This window comes from Sciurus carolinensis, chromosome 2 (genome assembly GCF_902686445.1).
Source record: "Sciurus carolinensis chromosome 2, mSciCar1.2, whole genome shotgun sequence".
Taxonomy (NCBI): domain Eukaryota; kingdom Metazoa; phylum Chordata; class Mammalia; order Rodentia; family Sciuridae; genus Sciurus; species Sciurus carolinensis.
The window spans coordinates 78,572,418-78,592,418 of record NC_062214.1 but is presented as its reverse complement, the minus strand read 5'-3'; the positions used below and the strand labels follow the sequence as shown (position 1 = coordinate 78,592,418).

The following is a 20,001-nucleotide window of genomic DNA, read 5'->3' as shown; positions in this document are numbered from 1 at the left end:
GTGACTGCAGAGGGCGCTGCGATGTGCTCTCGAGCCCTGGGGCGGGGGCGACAGATGCCCCGGCCCGCCCCTTCGTTAGCTCATCTCGGTGCGCCGCGGTCACGCTGAACCTGACGTCAAACGTGCAGCCGGGCAGTGCTGCCGGTGAGTTGGTCCTCGAGGCCGTTGGGGCTGGTGACTGTTGGAGCTGCAGACAGCTGGAGCCGGAGGACAGGTGAGCGAGGGTGGGCCCGAGGCTGCCTCTGAGCTGTTTTGTTCAGGGATGCTTCACGGCCTGGGACCCGTGGGTGGCTCCCGTGACTCCACTTACCCCGGTAAGCCGCGGTGTACCGGGATCGAGGAGAGAGAGAAGGTCGACAAGTGGCATCATCTTGCATCCTGAGAATGTTCTGTGCAGCCCCGATATTAGGGCCGGCTTCGCTGAGGAGGAAGTAGTTTTTCCGTAGCTGGAAGAACTCATCTTCACCGAAGTTTTGCAGTATTGGGCCACGCTCTTAGGTAGGGAGCTCTAGGTGGACAGCTACAAGCAGAGGCTGGATTTGTTGTGCTTTACATATCATATAGTATGGTGGATAATTGACGTGTCTGAATACCTTCATAAAGACATATGTAATGCTTTTGGAGCAATGAATATCTGCCTGGGAAAATTAGGGGGAAGTTTCCTAAAGAGAGAGGGTGGCAAATGCTGGAATCTCCAGCTCTGAAATGATCTGTCATGAGATAAGATACTGGAGTAAAAAAAAGTGGTGTATCTTGGTAGCCTGTGCTATATAGCTTGATTTTTGTCTTTTAATGTCAGCCTCCTTAACCTAAGTCTCACTTTTCTTATCAGGAAGATAGAACTGATAATAACAATGCCCACTAAATGGTTTTATGACGGCTCAGTGAGATGATCCCCTGTGTAGAACTTAAAACAGGACCTGATTCATAGTACATTGACAGAATCACATCCTCTCTTGTCCAGGCTGGCTTTTTGGAAGTTGACTTTCTGCAAGCCTTCTGACCTTTCTTGGCAGTGTTTCTCCTTTGTCTCACGTGAGGCCCAGATAGCAGGGAAGACAACAGGCTGGTGCTTCACTGGGCCTAGGGCTAGTGCTCAAGCAGAGGTTGCATGCCCTTTGTTTTAACAAAATTTATTTGGATTCTTTCCTGTCTTTCTATTCAAAGCAAGCACCTTTCCTTGAGGCACAAATGAATAAAACACTGCCCACCTGATTAAGATCTCCATTGGCAGGGATTATTTAGAAATCCATTTATGTGGGGTTTTGTTGTTGTTGTTGTTGTTATTCTTGGAACGCCTTTGGTAGCCTTTTTTGGACTTTCAAATTTCAAGCAAGTTACCTGAACCATATGTTTTAGCTGAGTGATCTCTCTTAAGCTGACTGTGTATAAAATCAAAGGAGCCATGAACTTGGGTGAGAAGAAAAATCGCACACTTTATTCCTTAACCTTTGACTGAAATTTAGCATTTTCTTCCATTACAAATGTAGGCAACAAACCACAATATTCTCAGTGTGACTTTTTTTGTGAATATAAATTACATAGACTTTCTTATCAAGCTTAAGTTCATCACACTTTGAAATTATGGTAGTTATTAGACTTGCTGCTAGATCTTCTTATGTAATGTATTAATAAAGAAGCATATATATTATACTATCACATATTTAGTGTTTGTGTTTTTATAAAATTATTTTTCAACATGGTATTGTTCTTGGCTTCTGTACTTGCGAATTTGTCTGCTTGCTAAAATTTATTTGTAACCCTAAAGGCGATACTTGGGAGGTTTTGTAGTCTTTGGAGGACAATGTGCAAGGTGGTATAAAATTTGAGTCATCTGATGGACAGGTCTCAGCTGACACCCTGCCTTTATGTTTTAGTTGTCATGCTGTAAACAAGTGTCCTTTTTGCAGTCTTTGGTGCCATGCTTTTCACATTTTTGTATTTTTTTTGTTGTTGTTGGTGATTCCATGTTTAAGATAGCCCAGAGCATAGTACTGAAATGTCCAAGTTCCTGAGTGCAAAAAGGTTGTGATATGTTTTATGGAGAAAATGTTTTTTAGATAAACTTTGGACATTAGATCAATATTAATGAATTACTAATGTATATTCAATAAGGTGTCTTTAAACAGAACTACCCATAAAACATAGTTACATGTTGATCAGATGACAAAAACGCTGGGTCCAGGGGCTTCCAGAAAGGTAAAATTGTACTTCCTTAAGGAGCAATGATTTACTATTAGCTAATTTGGTGTTCGTAGCAATTTTTTAGAGCATAACTACTGTGAAGATTGAGAATGCCCCATACTTGTTTTCCTTTATTTTTTCTTTTTTTGCAGTGCCTTTTAGACTCAAGACCTTAAGCAAGTACTCTACTGAGCTACATCCTCCACCCTGCTTTATAATTCTTTGGGTTTTTTTTTTTTTTTAATGTGTTTAAAAACATCCAGAGAAATGGTTTATAGGCTTGCAAGGCCACTAAAGGGATCTTTGGTGCACAAAAATATTAAGAACTCTTAATGTACCCTTTGAAATTAAATTTATTTAAAAGTAAGTTAGGTTTGTGTTTAGCTAGGCTAAAGATCTTCCTTAAAGATTTTGATGAGTTTGGGGAGACATGTCTCACTCCAACCCTGTTCATATCTAATGCCTATAGGCTCTTATGGGCATTTTTTTCACTGAGACCTGCCTAGACTGTAAAAACTTTGCTATCTTTGGACTCCTTCCATGTTTGCTGACTGAGTTGAATAAAGTTTAAAATCTGTTTTAAACTTTAAAACAGCAAGGGACACAGACTGGTCACCCTTTATAGTCAGACTTAGAAGAATTTGTGGGATGAGGGCAGGTGTTAGTTGACTCCCTGGGAGAAGGAAGATCACATCACCTGGTGGGGCTTGCAAAGGGATCTCCAGGGACTGGTCCAAAGAAAGGTTTCAGAACTCCACAGCAAAGGGTTGCTTTATTGTCTTGTGAAGAGAAACCTCCTATAGCCCTCTCTGTCCTGATGACACCTCACTCCCCTTACTGAAACCCTGGTGTTGTTTCCACAGAGCTCTCTGGCCTTTGGCCCTTCATCCCTGGTTAAGGAAATGACCAACCAGGTAAGGCCTGTGTTGAGGGAAAGAATATCAGTGTTTTCAGCAAGTTCAAGCCCAATAGGTTGGTAGTTAGGAAACTAACATCTAATTCTTGACCTGTTCCTAAAGAGCTGCATGACCAGCCAGGCACAGTGGCACATGCCTGTAATCCCAGTGGATCAGGAGACTGAGGCAGGAGGATCACAAGTTCAAGTTCAAGACCAGCCTCAGTAAAAAGTGAACCCCTAAGCAACTCAGTGAGACCTTGTCTCTAAATAAAATACAAAATAAGGCTGGGGATGTGGCTCAGTGGTCAAGTGCCCCCTGAGTTCAATACCTGGTAACCCCCCCCCCAAAAAAAAAAGCTGTGTGACCCTGAGCACCTAGTCACTACAGAGTTAGGGACCTCTAGTAAAATACACACTAATAAGAGCAGATTGGTTTATTTAAGCATTTATAAACTAGTTTAAAGAAGGAATGAAGAAACTTAAAAGAATTCATACACAGAAACAAAGATCAAAACAGAAGAAACTTTAAGATTATGGACAAAGGTAACAGTTTATGCAGGTTGTGTGGTCTTATTCAACTGCAAAAATTAAGCTGCAGACCAGATTGAACTTCCTGGTGATCAGAGCAGAAAAAGAAAACATAATTTATTGGTCGCCTGTTGAGTAGGTGGGTGGCAGTAGGGGAGGGGAGACTATCATTTCCTTTGCCTTCACTTTTTTCTGGTATGCTCTATAAATCTTGGATGAGCAAGAATCAGGAAGATTGCAGGTAGTCAAGGCCACAACAGAGGGAGTAGCTGGCCCTAGCCACTATATTTGATTGTGGGGGTTGTGGGGAGTAATTCAGGGAAGGGAAGTGGGATATCTGAAATCTGATCATCAATTTAATGTGGCCTCTGTTCTTTTTTAGTACAGTATTCTCTTCAAACAAGAGCAAGGTAAGGAACCTACCTATTTAAATAAATTCATTTGTGAAAAATGTATCCTCCCTGGTTTAAGAAAGACTTTGTCATGTCAATCAGGCATGCAGTTCTCTGGTGTATTTACATTGCAAAGGAATTGGCAGAGGCAACTAAGAACAAACACCCTTAGAAACAAACAAAGCTGAATAATTAATTTTTTAAAAAAGGCAGCAGAAATCTAGTGACTAGAAACTCTAGGCTGAGGAAAGCACTCCCATTTGAGGAGGGTGGAACTCTGAACTTTCCAGATGCAAGGTGGGAGAAAGAAGTACTTGAACCTCAGAACTCTGTTAATGCCCACTCAGCTTCAGAGGTGAATTTGAAGCCTGACCCTCAACTCTGAACTTGCCTTGGGGTCTCTGTACAGGGTCTTCCACTTACAAGTGCAGACTCAAGCAATGAGATGAATTTCTGCCAAGGCCCCTGAGTGTATGGGGAAGGCTGAGGCTATGCAGCTGTGGTAGGGGTGGGAATGGGAGCGGGAGGCAGGTCAAGAGTCCAGTCTGACATTGTTACCTCACGTGCATATATGACTGCATGACCAAGGTGATCTTATAATAGGTACAATCAGAAAAATGAGAAATTATACTCCATTTATGTGTAATTTATCAAAATACATAAATGCATTCTACTGTCATGTGTAACTAGAACAAATTTAAAAAATAAAAAATTAAAGAGTTTAAAAGAGAGAGAGAGAGAGAGAGAGAGAGAGAGAGAGAGAGAGTCCAGTCTGAGACTCTAGCTCCCCAATGATATAGGTCTCATTCTTGAAAAGGAACAGTGTTTATGTATGAACTAGTCACATGTCTCATTTTTCATAGCTTAGATGAATTAGGGAAAGGCTCAGGGATTTGTGGGACACCTAATAAAAGCTCTTATCTCTTAGTAGGTGACATTAAGTATTTGGAAGTTTAAGCCAAAAGCTTTCTTCCAAGTTAGCTAGTTTAGGTAACTAGTTTGTCGGGCATGCCAGTCAGCCACTTTGTATGGAGCTAATTGCCATCCAAGTGGCAAACTAACAGGTAACGGTCAGGTGGGGGATTATAAAGTCCTGAGTCTGTGTAACTCAAACAGCTTATAGTCATGTTTTGGGAAGATGACCCTGGAGAATTGCTGCCAGACATGGATAAAGCCTCCGTCTGCACTTGTCACATTTCTATACCCACACCAGGTCTGCAGATCCAACAATGTGGCCCTCTAGGTATGCAGCTTGCAGACTTAGATTTAAGGTGAACTTAAGTTAATAGAGATATTGGGTTTAAATCTTAGCTGTGCCCTTTCTTAGCTTTATGACTTTGGGTGAGCTCCTAGGCTTCTCTAGGAAGCTTCTAATTCCTTGTCTCTATAGTGAGGATGGTTTTAATAGTACTTATCTCATAGGACTGTTGTGAGTGAAACAACATAACAGGATTAATACAATAACTGGGCTATTAAGCATGATAAATATATTCATGATAAAAGACAGCTCATCTGTTTTCAGACCTATAATGTTTACAGTTGAACTGCTTACTGGTTTTTGAAGATCATTAATATGTGTCTCAGAAGCCCCGCACAGTGGCACATGCCTGTAATCTGAGTAGTTTGGGAGGTGGAGGCAGGAGGATTGCAAGTTTGAGGCCAGCCTCAGGAACTTAGCAAGATCCTTGTCTCAAAAAATAAAAATGGCTGGGGATGTATCTCAGTGGTAAACACCCCTGGGTTAAATCTCTAGTACTGGAAGTGGAGGGGAATATCTCATATCACGTTTAGGTCTTTTTTAGGGGGTGGGGATGTTCCCCACTGTTTTTACTTATTTAACCAACTGTAAGCCATTCCAGCTGCTATATGCAGGACAACATGCTAATGAAACGGATGTTGGATTTGGAGTCTAAAGACCTGGATTGTTCTGGTTCTGCCTTCACACCTAGTAAACTTGTATTTCAGAGCAAATGGCTCCTTCAGAACCTCCATTTTTCATATGTGTCCCTACAACTCCAATAAAAGCTTTATGGGAAAGTACCTTGTGAAACAGTAAAGCAGCTAGAAGTGGATGTTATCTTAGAACTGCAGTATTATAGCTCCATTTTATCACATTAAATTTCGAAGTTGTGTGCATGGAAACTTTTTTTTTTTTTTTTTTTTTTTTTTTTTGCGGTGCTGGGGATTGAACTCAGGGCCTTATGCTTGCAAGGCAAGCACTCTACCAACTGAGCTATATCCCCAGCCCACAAGGAAACTTTTTAAATGAAGCACTTTCCTTTCTAGCCCATGATGATGCCATTTGGTCAGTTGCTTGGGGGACAAACAAAAAGGAAAACTCGGAAACAGTGGTCACAGGATCCTTGGATGACCTGGTAAAGGTCTGGAAATGGTAAGTACCCCTCCCCTAAGATACAACCTTAGAAAATTGGGGGCAAAACAAATTATATTTTTATATTGCATGCATGTATGAATATGCAAATCCCACCATTATGCACAATTAAAATTCACCAATTAAATGTGAAAAAAAAAATAGGGGCAAAAATTTTGCTTCTGGACTTTCAATTTGCAATCAGGGAAGTGTTAGTTTTTTTGTAGGCAAGAAAACAATAGCAATGTGATGGCATAAAACAACAGTTTATTTCTCTCACCTATTTTCCTGTGATTTGGCTAAAGCCGTATTAAACAAACAAAAAACCTCAAAGTTAAAACCTGATTGCATTTGGTGTTCTGTGGTTCTGTATTTCATAGTCCATTGATATTGCATAGTTCATTGATAATGCATAGTCACAGGGATCCAGAATTTCAAATACCAGGTACCATGTCTTGTGTGTGAAGAAATCCATTTCTCTGTCCCCTGTTGAAGGCGTGATGAGAGACTGGACCTACAGTGGAGCCTGGAGGGACATCAGCTGGGGGTGGTGTCTGTGGACATCAGCCATACCCTGCCTATTGCTGCATCCAGCTCTCTTGATGCTCATATTCGTCTCTGGGACTTGGAAAACGGCAAACAGATAAAGTCTATAGATGCAGGACCTGGTAAGAGTTTTATGTCTAGGGGAAATAACAGAGGTCCACGGTCCCTTTTCAAAACCCATAGGTATAGATGTATATACAGTTCAGATTTTTTCAGATTTGAGAGGGTTATGGGTCATGAACTGTACATTACATAATGCCTTCAGTGGGGTGGGAAGAGCACTCTACTCACACTCAAATATCACTGCAACTACATGTGAGTATTTATATTGAGAAAAACAGGCTTTACATTAGTTCATTTCAGGTTTTACTGCCAAATGAATTTTGATACTAAACTTAGGGGGAAAAAAAAACGTTTTTCAGAACGTTTTAGTTTTCAGAATTGTGGGTTTGTGATTCCAGACTCATATTTGAACGGTCCAATGTTTTTCTATTTGCCATATTTTGCCTTATAGAAGCCTAGAACATAAAGCACTGTGTCCTCATTAGTCTGTATAATGGTAATCTTTACTAATTATAATTTAAGTACCTGATTTTCAGTATGTGATAGATATGAAACTTTTTAAGAAACAAATTTGTCAAAAAAAATTTTTAAATACTATGGGACAGCATTATCTTGTCCATCAACCTTGGTAAACATTATCAAAGTTGATGGTAATGGATGGTTTCAGTGGGTTGGATTACCATAGAATAAGCATTATGATATTTCAAGATTCCCTTTTGTCTCCTTCATAAATGCCTGCATGGCTTTCACCAGCATAGCCCATTTTGCCCTCGGTGGTTGGTGACTGCTGGAGGTGCAGGGAGATTGCCATCTCTCTGGCAACTTTGTGATTTAATTATAGAAGAGCTTCTTAGGTGTTTCAATGACATGATTCCCCAGTGGGTTGACCTTCTTATTACACTCAGTAGCCACTGTAGGCTGCTTCTATATTGGAAAGGATGAAGGCCCCAGAGTTTCTAAGGAGGCTAGATGATCTGAAAACTGAGTGTATTTTCCTTCAGAAGCAATATTTCTTGTCTCTAATTCTTACTGTTGGTGCTTTTTAAAGAGTATGCATGATTAGTCCCTGCTTTGGAGCCACCAAATCAGTTTTCAGAGTGTGTGGACTGGAATATGTATTTGGAAAAAGCTACCTAGATTCTCTGACTTCCAAGATGGTTGTCTTGTCTTTGGGTGGACCCTTACTCTGTTTACTTATCCTGTTTATATTACTTAGAGACCTTGGATTCCCAGACCATCCTGCAGAGTCTATTTGGACTCTGAATATAAGAAGCATATTAAGAGAGGAGGATCCTTTTTCATTGTGAGCACCTCTGCCTCCCAGGAGGCATGACACTGGTCACTGCATGGTTGTTGTGGCCATGCTCATATTGCAGCTGAAGAAATGAGTACTGCCTTGCTTCCAAGTGAAAGGCTGACAAATGTATCCAGCTTGCCCTCCCTGACAAATAGTACCTTATACTGGGTATTCTCCAAGGGCTGCAAAGTTCTAAATGTTACTATTGTGAGACTGGGTACAGTGGCACACACCTGTAATCCCAGTGGCTTGGGAGGCTAAGACGGGAGGATCCCAAGTTAAAGGCCAGCTTCAGCAACTTAGTGAGGACCTAAGCAACTTAGTGAGACCATGTCTCAAAAAACAAAAGGTCTGGGGATGTAATTCAGTGGTAAAATGCCCCTGGGTTAAATCCCCAATACCAAAAAAAAAAATAATAATAAAAAATAAAGGTTACTATTATGAAGATACTGAAAAGAATAAAGGGGTTGGTTTTTTTCTTTTTAAATAGGAATCTGAATAAAATTGACTAAGACATTAAACAATAAACATTTATCTGGTCAAGTAACAAAAGTGGTTATTACTATTGACTAAAGAGCAGCTGAATTCACGTGAAGCCTAGGTCTAATGAGTGTAGGGAAAATGGATGCTTAGGTTATACATGTTTTGAAAATAATGCATAAAAAATGTGAACCACCAAAAAGGAACAGAAAAAGAGAAGAGATAAAATCCCTGATCCTGAAGAAGAAAATGAGGAGGTAGAAAAAGCAAAACTGAAGGGGAAGATCCTGCATTTGGTCCTCCACCAAGCCATAGCTTTCCAGCCACTGACCTTGAGGAAAAACAGAGGCAGAAATATAGAAACCCCTCAACATCAGACTTTCATGATGCCCACTAGTGAAGAAAAGCAACTCTTTGAGTGAGGAGGTGGAACTTGGTGATTGAAATAAACATTGATTCTGAAAATATTAAAGTTCAACTTAGAGTACAGGTTTAATTGAGAAATAAAAATTGTTTCTTCTATTTTGAAGACATTTTGTAGTAAGAGTTGTGTATTGCAAAAGAGTGAATAGGGAAATGTAAAAATAGTTTAGAAGAATCATTTTATTAAGCTTTGAGAGACAAAAATTAGGTTTTCTATTAGTTTTCATTCCTGTAAATAGCTAATTATAATAAGAATAAGAAAACAATCTGAGCTGGGGAGATAGCTCAGTTGGTAGAGTGCTTGCCTCACAAGCACAAGGCCCTGAGTTCCATCCCCAGCACCGCAAAAAAAAAAAAGGAAAAAAAAAAAAGAAAACAATCTGAAATGAGCTTGACTCCGTTAATGTTACACAGGAGCTGGCAAAGACTTGATGACACAGAGGTCCCTCTCAAGCCTTTTTTTGCATCAGATTGCCTTCATATGTGGAAAGAAAAAGAAAACATAGTCTTGTTAGAATAAATGCCACTGTCACTTAGGAATAAAAATACATAGTAAAAAGCAGCTATGTAGGCTGGGATTGAGGCTCAGTGGTAGAGGACTCACCGAGAATGTGCGAGGCCCTGGGCACCGCACAAGAGCACACGCGCACACACACACGCACACATACATCGCAAAAGAGGGAGAAAAAGCCGGGGGGCAGCTCTTTGAGAGATTTATTATAAAAGTTTTTTTGGGTCTTGACTAGTTGACTACTTTTGAAGTAAATTTTGTTTTTCAATGAAACATAAGTGATCAAGTTACATAAATGACTTATTATTACTTTGGATGTATGTATGGAAAATTTCAGGAGAATTTTATTTAAAAAATACTCCAGAACATGGTGACCCATCTGGTCTAAAAGCCCTTATCCACCAAGAGGCAAGATGATAGAGGCCTGTCCTCCTTTGCTGGCCTGTGGGCTAAGTAAAGGGCCAGGGAGGACCACAGTCACAACCTACTTGAACTCTGCCTCAGGAGTGAGGAAAGTGACTTGAGAATTAACCATTTTCTTCAGAAGTACTTTTTCTGGAAAGGGGCCCAACTTCAGGGTTGGGTATTCCCATGTAAGACTAGGATGAGAAAAGTGACCCAGGCAAGCAGTAGAACTAGACTGTTTCTTGGCCTATAGAACCTGACCCAGTTCCCAAAGCTCTTAAGGATTGCCTTTGAAGGGCAGAGATGCCTGCATAGTTGGAAAAAGAAGTCCTGAAATACCAGCAGTGGTCCAGATCGAAACACACAGTACTTGTGCTTATCCAGGCTCCACATGAGCCTGGAGAGCCTCACATACTGCCATGGCTCAGCAATGCTTGAACCAAATTCTGTTTTTTTTTTTTTTTTAGAGCATTATAGTTATACATAGTGGTTGGGTTCATTTTGACAAAATCATACATGCATTCAGTCCTTTTTTTCTTCCCTTTCTCATCTCATTCCTCCCTTTCAATCTTCCTTTTTCTCTCCATCAGTCTTCCCTATATCTCTGTGGTGTTCAATCTTCTCCTCCTTTCCCTTTTTTACTCTAGCTCCAAGTATGAAAGGAAACATTCAACCCTTGATTTTCTGAGATGGGTTTTCTTGATTTTCACTTAGAATGTTGTTCTCCATTTCCATTCATTTGCCAGCAAATGCCATAATTTCATTCTTCTTTATGGCTAAGTAAAAGTCCATTGTGTAATATCCCACATTTTCTTAATCCATTTTTCTATTGATGGGTTTTTGGGCTGGTTCTGTAATTTGGCTATTGTGAATTATACTGCTATAAACATTGAGGTGACTATATCACTATAGCATGCTGATTTTATTTTGGATAAACACCGAGGAGTTGGGTAGTTGGGTCATATGTTGGTTCCATTTCTAGTTTTTTGAGAAATTTCCATACTGCTTTCTGGCATGGTTGTACTAATCTGCAGTACCACCAACAGTGTACAAGTATATCTTTTCCCCACATCCTCACCAACATTTATTATTTGGATTAAACTCTTAAGGTTAACTGAGACATGTGGTGTAACTTCAAAATTAATTGATTTCTTAAATGGTTCCTCATTCCCTGTTAGTTTGTGGTAAATACGTCACCATATTACATTCTGGTATATCTTCATATTTACAGCTTAATTTAGGTAAAATTTCACCTGTATAAATACACCATGAAATTCACCACTTTAGATGTGTAGTTCAGATTAGATTTCTGTAGTTGTGCAGTTTTCAACCCAGTACAGGTTTAGAACCTTCAAGCCCAAAGAAGTTCCCTTACATCCATTCACAGTCAATCCCTTTCTTTACCCTCAGCCTCAGGTAATTACCGCTGCTTTCTGTCTCCATGGTTTTAACTTTTTGAAAAATTTTCATTTAAGTGGAATGTATGTTAGCATAAAGTCCATGTTGTAGCATGGACATCTTCCTTTTTATTGCCAAGACGTTCCATTATAAAGATGTGCCACATTTTGTTTATCCATTCACCAGCTGATAGACATTTGGATTGTTTCCAAATTGTGCTGTTAAGAATGCTGCTGCTGTGAACATGAATGTACAAGTCTTGGTGTGGACATGTGCTTTCAATTCTCTTGAGTAGCTAGCTGCCTAGGAGTGGAAATGCTGAGTATTATGTTAAGTGTTTGTTTTCATTTATGATACTGTCAAACTGGTTTTCAAAGTGGCTGCCATTTTACCTTCCCACCAATGCATAAGGATTCTGGTTTCTCCACATCCTTTGAGATTGTCCTACCACTTTTATTAAAAACTTAAGAAGCCTTTAAACTAAATTTAAATTTGGTAAAGAATTAGCATCTTTACAACATAGTTTTAGGCTGGACACAGTGGCACATGCCTATAATCCTAGCACTCAGGAGGCTAAGACTGGAGGATCATAAGTTCAAGGCCAGCCTTGGCTACATAGCAAAACCCCCAGTGACTTAGACCCCATCTCAAAATAAAATATACAAAGGGCTTGGCATGTAAATCAGTGGTAAAGTCCCCTTGGTTCAATCCCCAGTATAACCCCTCCCTCAAAAAAGGCATAGTTTTCTGAATCAGGACACTATTACTCTAATTTTAAAACATTTGATCATGCTTCAGTTTTTAAAGTTTAAATCAAGTCTTTTCTCACTGTATTTTTTTATCCTTCCTTTTTCTTTTCAGTGGATGCCTGGACTTTGGCCTTTTCTCCTGATTCCCAGTATCTGGCCACAGGAACTCATGTGGGAAAAGTGAACATTTTTGGTGTGGAAAGTGGGAAAAAAGAATATTCTTTGGACACAAGAGGAAAATTCATTCTTAGTATTGCATATGTAAGGAAACATTGCTCTTTTTTCTCTTTCTGGCTCTTTAAGTGTACTCTTCCAGCTTATAGTCCTTGGCACAGATTCTGCACTGGTCTTGTCAGGCAGTTGCTATCTTGCTGGTGTGGTTTGCCAGCCAGTTAGACATGTAGCCAGCAAGAGATTTGCTTATGTTCAGAAGGAATAGATTAACAATATGGAATCTTAAAGTGCTCATTTCTCTATATGTATTTTGAACAGAGTCCTGATGGGAAATATCTGGCCAGTGGAGCTATCGATGGAATCATCAATATTTTCGATATTGCAACTGGAAAACTTCTGCATACGCTGGAAGGTATAGTTCATCATCTTATTTTGTGCAGACTGTATTATCAGATCACAAAGGAAGTATTATTCTTTCATTAAAATGTCGTTAAGTGGCAAATGGGCATAAGATTTGTAAAATATTTAAAACTCAATTGAAAAACTCAAAGATTTAGATTTGTCATTATAGTTTTAACCTAGACATATCAGTTCTTGTGATGGTATTCAGTGCATGTTTTGATGAATTAGCTTACTTTTTAATTTATGTGTTAATATACCTTAGCCATACGAATGTCTTGTTTCTGTCATTTTTGGTTCTAATGAACTTTGTAATGGGAAGATAGCTCCTTTTCATTGATAATTTGATAATAGATGAAAGTATTATGCCCACTTTTCACACTGCTGGCCTCTGGGGAAGAGGACTGGATAGCCAAAGAAAGGGTAAGGTAGGAGGGAGATTTTATGACATGTTCTTTTGTATTATTTTGAATTTTAACCAAGTGACTATATTACCTCCCCAATTTATCCTTTACCCTACAACAAAGGATTTGGTAGGAAAATAACATATTATTTGTTCAACCTTAAAATTCAGAAGCAATGCATATTTCCATGTTTGGCCATATCTATAGGCAGAGGAGTTTTAAAGCAATGTTATGTTGAGGCCCAACTGATCAGAGAAGGAAACTAAGGAGAAATGACTCCAGGAGGAGAGGCTAGAGGTGTGGGTGTTTCAAGAACTTTGGAGGAAGGGCCAGTTAGTACCTTTCCTTCTATAACCAAAGCACCAGAGCAAATCCCAATTCTTTACGAGTTAATAAAAAGGGGCATAGTCAGTGGGAAGCTGTATGAGGAGGCACTGATTCACTAGATTAACAAGGGCCTTTGTGAATTTCAGGCCATGCTATGCCCATCCGCTCCTTGACCTTTTCCCCAGATTCTCAGCTCCTTGTCACTGCTTCAGATGATGGCTACATCAAGATCTATGACGTGTAAGTTATCACGTGAAGCCTAAAGGTGGCTCACACCAGTGTCCGTTTTAGGAGGTGCCCTGGGGAGTGTGCTGCTCCCTCCCCTGGTTCTAGTAGCGACTTGTGCTCAGGTCATATAAGATGCCTGTTCTCCCCGGTCATTCAGTCCTCCCAGAGTCTGCACCCTTGTCTTTGAGCTTAGCATACATATGTGCTCAAGGGCTACATGGAGGAAAATGTGCATGTGGTAGGATTAGACTGCTACTTTTTCTCATGCAGCCAATTGTTTTGTTTTGTTCCCTGAGGTTTGTTTTTTTTTTTTCCTTAGATTTAAAAAAAAAATCTTTTAGTTGTAAATGGACACAGTACTTTTATTTACCTTTTATGTGGTGCTGAGGATCAAACCCAGTGCCTCACACATACTAGGCGAACACTGTACCACTGAGCTACAACCCCAGCCCTTTAGCTCACAGATTGAAATTCTTTTGAGTAGATAAGTAGTATGCTGTTGAGGCAAAGGAGCCTGGGTATTAGCTGGCCTACAGTGACAGTAAAAAATTATCGAGCATCCATTTTCCAGCAGCAGGCATTTTAGTGTCCTAGTTAGGGAGTTAGTGGTTTATAAACCATCACACTGAGGGTCCAAAGGGGAGACTTTTTCATTTTGTCTGTCTTGACTGCTGGTATAGAAGTGAGTTAATCTTTCTCTTCAGTTCATGGCTCTCTCACTGTGAGACTGTGCGGGCCCCCTTTCTCTTGATGTTTTCTTCAGTCATCCTCAGTTTCCACTCCCCCACCATATGTCCTATACTGCGATGTGTTCACTATGTGTCCTTGTTACTATGACTTGGTATTGTGATTGGCTTTCTTTGCCAAGTGTACTTCTAGTTCCTTGCTCCTGAATGTGACTTTTCAATCCACTGCAAACATCTGTCACCTGCAGGCACCAAATCCCTGATCATCTGTGTGCATGTTCTTTTATTAGGCCTGTGAGAGGTTTTTCGAGAGTTTAACCTGAAGGGTAGTAACACTTTTCCTTCTAGCCTACATCTGGCAAAAAAAAAATAAAAACAAAAAAAATTGTCAAATAGGCATGCAGCTTTAAGAGGTCTCTTAAAGTTGTACTTGATGGTGAGCAGAGCCAGCATAAATAAATGGAAACAATTCCTTTAGCTTCTGACTTTGTGACTTTTAGTGCTACTGTTATACTGATCCTCCCAATAACTGGTGAGGTAGCAGCACAGTTTCATGTCCCCCATTTTGCTGAGGAATCCAGGCTGAGGTGGTGATTTGCCAAGGTGGTGATACTGAATGAAGACCCCTAAGTTTTTACCCTCTTATGATCCTATTGCATCCCCTGAAGTTGCTTTTGCTGGTATCTACCTAAGGTCTCTTTCTAGGGGTGAAACTGCTGACCTCAGGCCCTAGGGTTGTTCTCCTGACATAGGTGATTTGGTTTCATGTTTTTCATCTTTTTGGTGGTACTGGGGATTGAAACCTGGGCTTTGCACATGCTAGGTTAAGTGCTCTGTCAATGAACTACATTCCCAACCCTAACCCCTCAACTCTGCCTTTTTTTTTTTTTTTTTTGAGACAGGGTTTTGCTACTAATTTGGCTGATTTGGCCTTGAACTTGTGATCTTCCTGCCTTAGCCTCTCAAATTGCTGAAATTATAGGCATGCACTAGCATATCTGGTACTTGGTTTTTTCTTTTCTTTTTTTTCCTGTCCTGGGGGTTGAACCCAGGGCCTTGCACCCAGAGGGCAAGCATTCCACCAGTTACATCCCCAACCCTTGGTTTCACTTTTAAAAGTAAAAATGACTGTAGTAATTAGACCTGTCTTGTTCTTGGTTAGGTTAAAAATGGTCAGTCACATTTGTTATATAGAGTACATCTTGATAGTTGGGTGGGATGTGCTGGCCTCATGTGGAGAGGGTGCTTGTACAGGCAGGAAGGGGCCAGCCCTGCCACTGTCCTATGGTGGCTTACTCACCTCTACGGGTTCTGTTTCCTGTTCTTGGAGTTGGCTTAAAGATCCTCTATAGTGTGGTTATTTATTATTTTGAACCTTTAAAATCTCTGCTTGTTAGGGATCTTGGTAGCATCAACACATTTTGAGTTAATGCCACTACAAAAATTTCTCTCAGCCATGCATGATGCCACTTCATTGAAAAGGGATTGTGTGTGTGTGTGTGTGTGTGTGTGTGTGTATGCGCGCGTGCATGTTATTGGGGATTGAACCTGGGGGCACTTTACCATCCCGGCCCTTGCACTTGCCATCCTCCTGCCTCACCCTCCCTAGTCACTGGGATTATAGACGTGCCACCACGCTCAGCTTGAAGGGAATTTTTGATGTAGTAATGTGGTCATTCCAATTCTATGAGCAGAGTTCATTTATTTTCCATTTTAGTGATTATATCCTAAAAATTAACATCTGTACTTTTTTGTCAACTTTTCTCATTTCAGACAACATGCCAACTTGGCTGGCACACTGAGTGGTCACGCCTCCTGGGTGTTGAACGTCGCATTCTGTCCTGACGATACTCACTTTGTTTCCAGGTACTTAGAGGATTCTTAGCAGTTTCTAAAATGCTAGGAAGGTGAAGATGGTCTTCCTGCATGAGTTGCCTTAGAATTTGAAGAGTGTATGACCCTTTTGTTTTTCAAGTTGCCTTTGTTTTCTGCAGTTTTTGAAGTTTTTAAGTAATGAAGTAATTGTCTTTAGCTGGAACAAAGATGAATTCTTTTGAATAATTAAACTTAGATTTTTCTTGTAAATCTAGGCTCCTCCCTACTCTGAGGTACATCTATGTTCGATCAGTAGCTTAAAATATGTAAATCTGTAAAGTATTGTGCTTATGGACTCCAGTAGTGTTCACACTCAAGGTGGCCAAGATGGTTGAAAAGCATGAGTGGGCAGCTTAAAGACATTGCACAGTGGTTTGCAGAGACACCTACGTTCTGAAGCTTCAACAGGCCTCCCTCACAGCCAGAGAGGTGGATATGCCTGGGGTTCCTGATGACAGCATCCGATAGGAAGGCCAGGCAGATTAGAATTTCAAGAGAATGGACTGCCCTGTGAGGAGAGAGAGCCACCCAGTGATGCTGAGACCCTGGTCATGTCCTGCATTGAGGGGGCCTCTGAAGATAGAAGAGTCAGTGAAGGAATGTGGGATTTTTGGTCAAATTCCTTCCAACTTCAAACCTGCTTTCTAATACTAATGTTCATTTTTTAAAAATAGTTCATCTGACAAAAGTGTAAAAGTTTGGGATGTTGGAACAAGGACTTGTGTTCACACCTTCTTTGATCACCAGGATCAGGTATGGAATAATTAGCGTTTCAATTCCTTTGTCTTTAGATGACTGGCATTTTCTGACCACTGGGCCAAAAGTGTTTTTTTGCTACCCTCACTGAGTTGAGAATGTTAGGTTCTAGCACCCATGTAGCCAGCATTCCTGCCAGTGGGGTGCAGAGTCTAGTCATAACAACCTTCTTTGAAATTGCAGTGGCCGGTGCCTGTGGCATGCCTGGAGTCTTCTTTTGGGTATCTCCTGCCCATGACTAGTTCATGAAAGATCTTTTTCAAGAGCTTCCATTACTTAAACATAGTTGTCATCTGTTGTTCTGCCACTGTCCAAAGAAGAGGTGTATTTATTTATTTATTTTTTTAAATGTAGTAGAAGCTAGAAATTCTTAGTTGTTTTCCTTTAGTCAGAGTGCTTTTGTTTCAGTCTTTAAAAGGAATCTGTTTTTGTCTTGGTGAACATAAAATGCTAAAGGTATTCTAGTGCATTACTCTGTCTTTCTCTTCACCCATCTCTCTTTTTTGAGATAGGGTCTCACTAAGTTGCCTAGCCTGGTCTTGAATATTGATCCTCCTGCCTTAGTCTCCCAAGTAACTAGGATTACAGGCATGCACCACTGCACCAGCTGCTGCTTCTCTATCTTTATTGTGCACATGAATCCCCTGGGGATCTGCTTAAAATGCAGACTCTAATTCAGGTCTGGCATGGGCCTGAGACTCTGCATTTCTAACAAGGTCTCAGGTGAGGCCAAGGTTGCTGGTTCAACCACTGAGTAGCAAGGGTCTAGGGGAACCAAAGTGTGTCCATAGGAACATAAAGTTGGTTTTTGATATATTTCGAATGTTTTTATATGATCCTATAGATTTCTCCTTTTAGAATACAACTTAACATAGTTTTACACTTAAATTGTTTCCAAAGATGAGTAGGTTATATCTTGATAGTCCACTCAGAGATCTGAATATTTTACTCAAGGACTAAATCTTGTCTTGTGCTCCCTTGTGTGGCGGGGTCAGTGTGGTCCTGACTGAGGAAAATGTTTGGAGTGGGAGTGAGGCCATCATGTGGCTAGACACCCACATCAAGGCTAGGGTAACAGCCTGACCATCCAGAATTGCCATCAGAAAGTTATTCCTCAGAGAAATTCAAGCCACATCAATTCTGTCTGGGAAGGAGGTGTGAATCCGTTAATTCAACACACAGTAAATAAAATCAATGGTGCACAATGTCACATTGTCTAGTTCCTGGGTCTCTAATAACAAGTGAGAATTAGTGCCCCATGGGGGTTTGAGCACAGGAGGTAGGTGAGAAGCAGTTTGTGGTTTTCACTGTAGGCAGCAACTTTGGGGTGGTTGTAGAGCCTTTTACTTCTGGAGCATAAATGTCAGTTGCTATGGGTTCCATCTTTGTGGCATTAGATTACCCCCTGGATTCTGAATCATTGAAAGGACTATAGATTATTTTGGTTAGTAGTTAGAAATAACATTTTCTGAAGTATGAGAGGGGAAGGGAATGGTAATTAAATTGCAGCAAGATGATGGTGCCTGAATAAAGAAAAGGCTCCATTTTGTGGACTTAGAATATTGGAAAGAAAATAAGAATGCTCACTCAACATTTTTCAGAAAGAATAAAGGCATTAGATTTTTTTTTTTTTTTTTAACTTACAGGTCTGGGGAGTAAAATACAATGGAAATGGCTCAAAAATTGTGTCTGTTGGAGATGACCAGGAAATTCACATCTATGATTGTCCAATTTAAACCTCAGCATCTACAGGGCTAATGCTGCAAAGAGAATGTACAGATTGATCATGACATTCCTTTTTAGGCACATTTAAAAGAAATATAGCATATATTATAGAGAAGACTTAAATTTTGTAGATACAGTATAAAATTTTCCTGTTTATTGGAAATACTGTTCATACTTTAACATAAATAAAGCATTCTTAATGCAAACATCCATGTTTGTGAACATCTTTTTTCATTTACCTTGTCATCAGAGAACAGTGAACAGAACTGGCATTGTTAAATGAAAGTGAGTATCTGTCTCTGGAAAGATCTGAGCACTTACTGATCTAACCAGCCTAGAAATGCAGGCCACTCTTCCTGGAAATTAACTCATGTGGGGAGATATATAGCAGTGTGCTCCCACATGCTATCTTAAAGGAGCCGCTCTATTTTAAGCAGGGTCCTGAAGGAAATGGGATGTCTGACTGGATGGAAACAGTCTGTAGTTTTACCTACCTGGGGATTCTTCTGTTTGATATATTCAAAATGCCCCTTGATACACCTTCCTTTTTTCCTATTAATTTCAGAGAAGTCTATAACCTGCCAGTGGGTGTGAGAAGACAGGCTGCTGTTCTTGTTGTCTTTGCAATTCCTAGGCTCCAGACTGTGCCCATACACCTGCACTCTGTGCTGCCTCAGGGCTCACCTCCAAGTACCAGGGTTTTCTCTTTAGCAGTCCTCTTTGAGACTTGGTCTGCATGTTAATGGGGGAAAGTTTAAACTGCTAACACTCTGATGCCTGTTACTTTTTATTGGTCATGTCTTCATAGGCCTATGAGGCCATGTGCTTTTCCTCCACTCCCCCACCTCCCTATTACCTTCAGAATGAAGCCTGTGTTCTTTATTCATGGGCCCCCTGTTCACTTCTTCTGCCTCTACCGTGCTCACCCTCCCGTAACCACATTGTCCTTGCTATTTCCTCTGCCTGCATGTCTTCCCAAGGGCCTTCAGAGGTTCGCTCCCTCACTGGTCAGGGGGCTGCTCAGATGTCAGCTCCTTAGAAAGGCCTCTTCCCCTTTTCCCCATGACTCTAGCTCTTCACCCCAGCTCTCACTACCTGACATCTGTACTCACCCTTACCCCCAAAATATAAGTTCCGTGAGGTAGAAAACTTCATTCCTTGAATCGGCAACATGAGGTGAGC

General features: G+C 40.5%; 1 protein-coding gene across 1 annotated transcript; it reads left to right on the top strand.

Moving 5' to 3' along the window:
* The first annotated feature begins 83 nt into the window (after nucleotides 1-83).
* Skic8 (SKI8 subunit of superkiller complex) lies at nucleotides 84-19,027 on the top strand. The gene is made up of 11 exons (XM_047538260.1): nucleotides 84-214; nucleotides 3,048-3,098; nucleotides 3,993-4,020; nucleotides 6,289-6,394; nucleotides 6,869-7,041; nucleotides 12,358-12,506; nucleotides 12,738-12,831; nucleotides 13,696-13,789; nucleotides 16,237-16,329; nucleotides 17,013-17,091; nucleotides 18,741-19,027. Exons 2-11 carry the CDS (start codon nucleotides 3,087-3,089, stop codon nucleotides 18,828-18,830), a joined length of 918 nt encoding a protein of 305 aa, XP_047394216.1. The 5' UTR covers nucleotides 84-214; nucleotides 3,048-3,086; the 3' UTR covers nucleotides 18,831-19,027.
* Nucleotides 19,028-20,001: the final 974 nt, after the last annotated feature.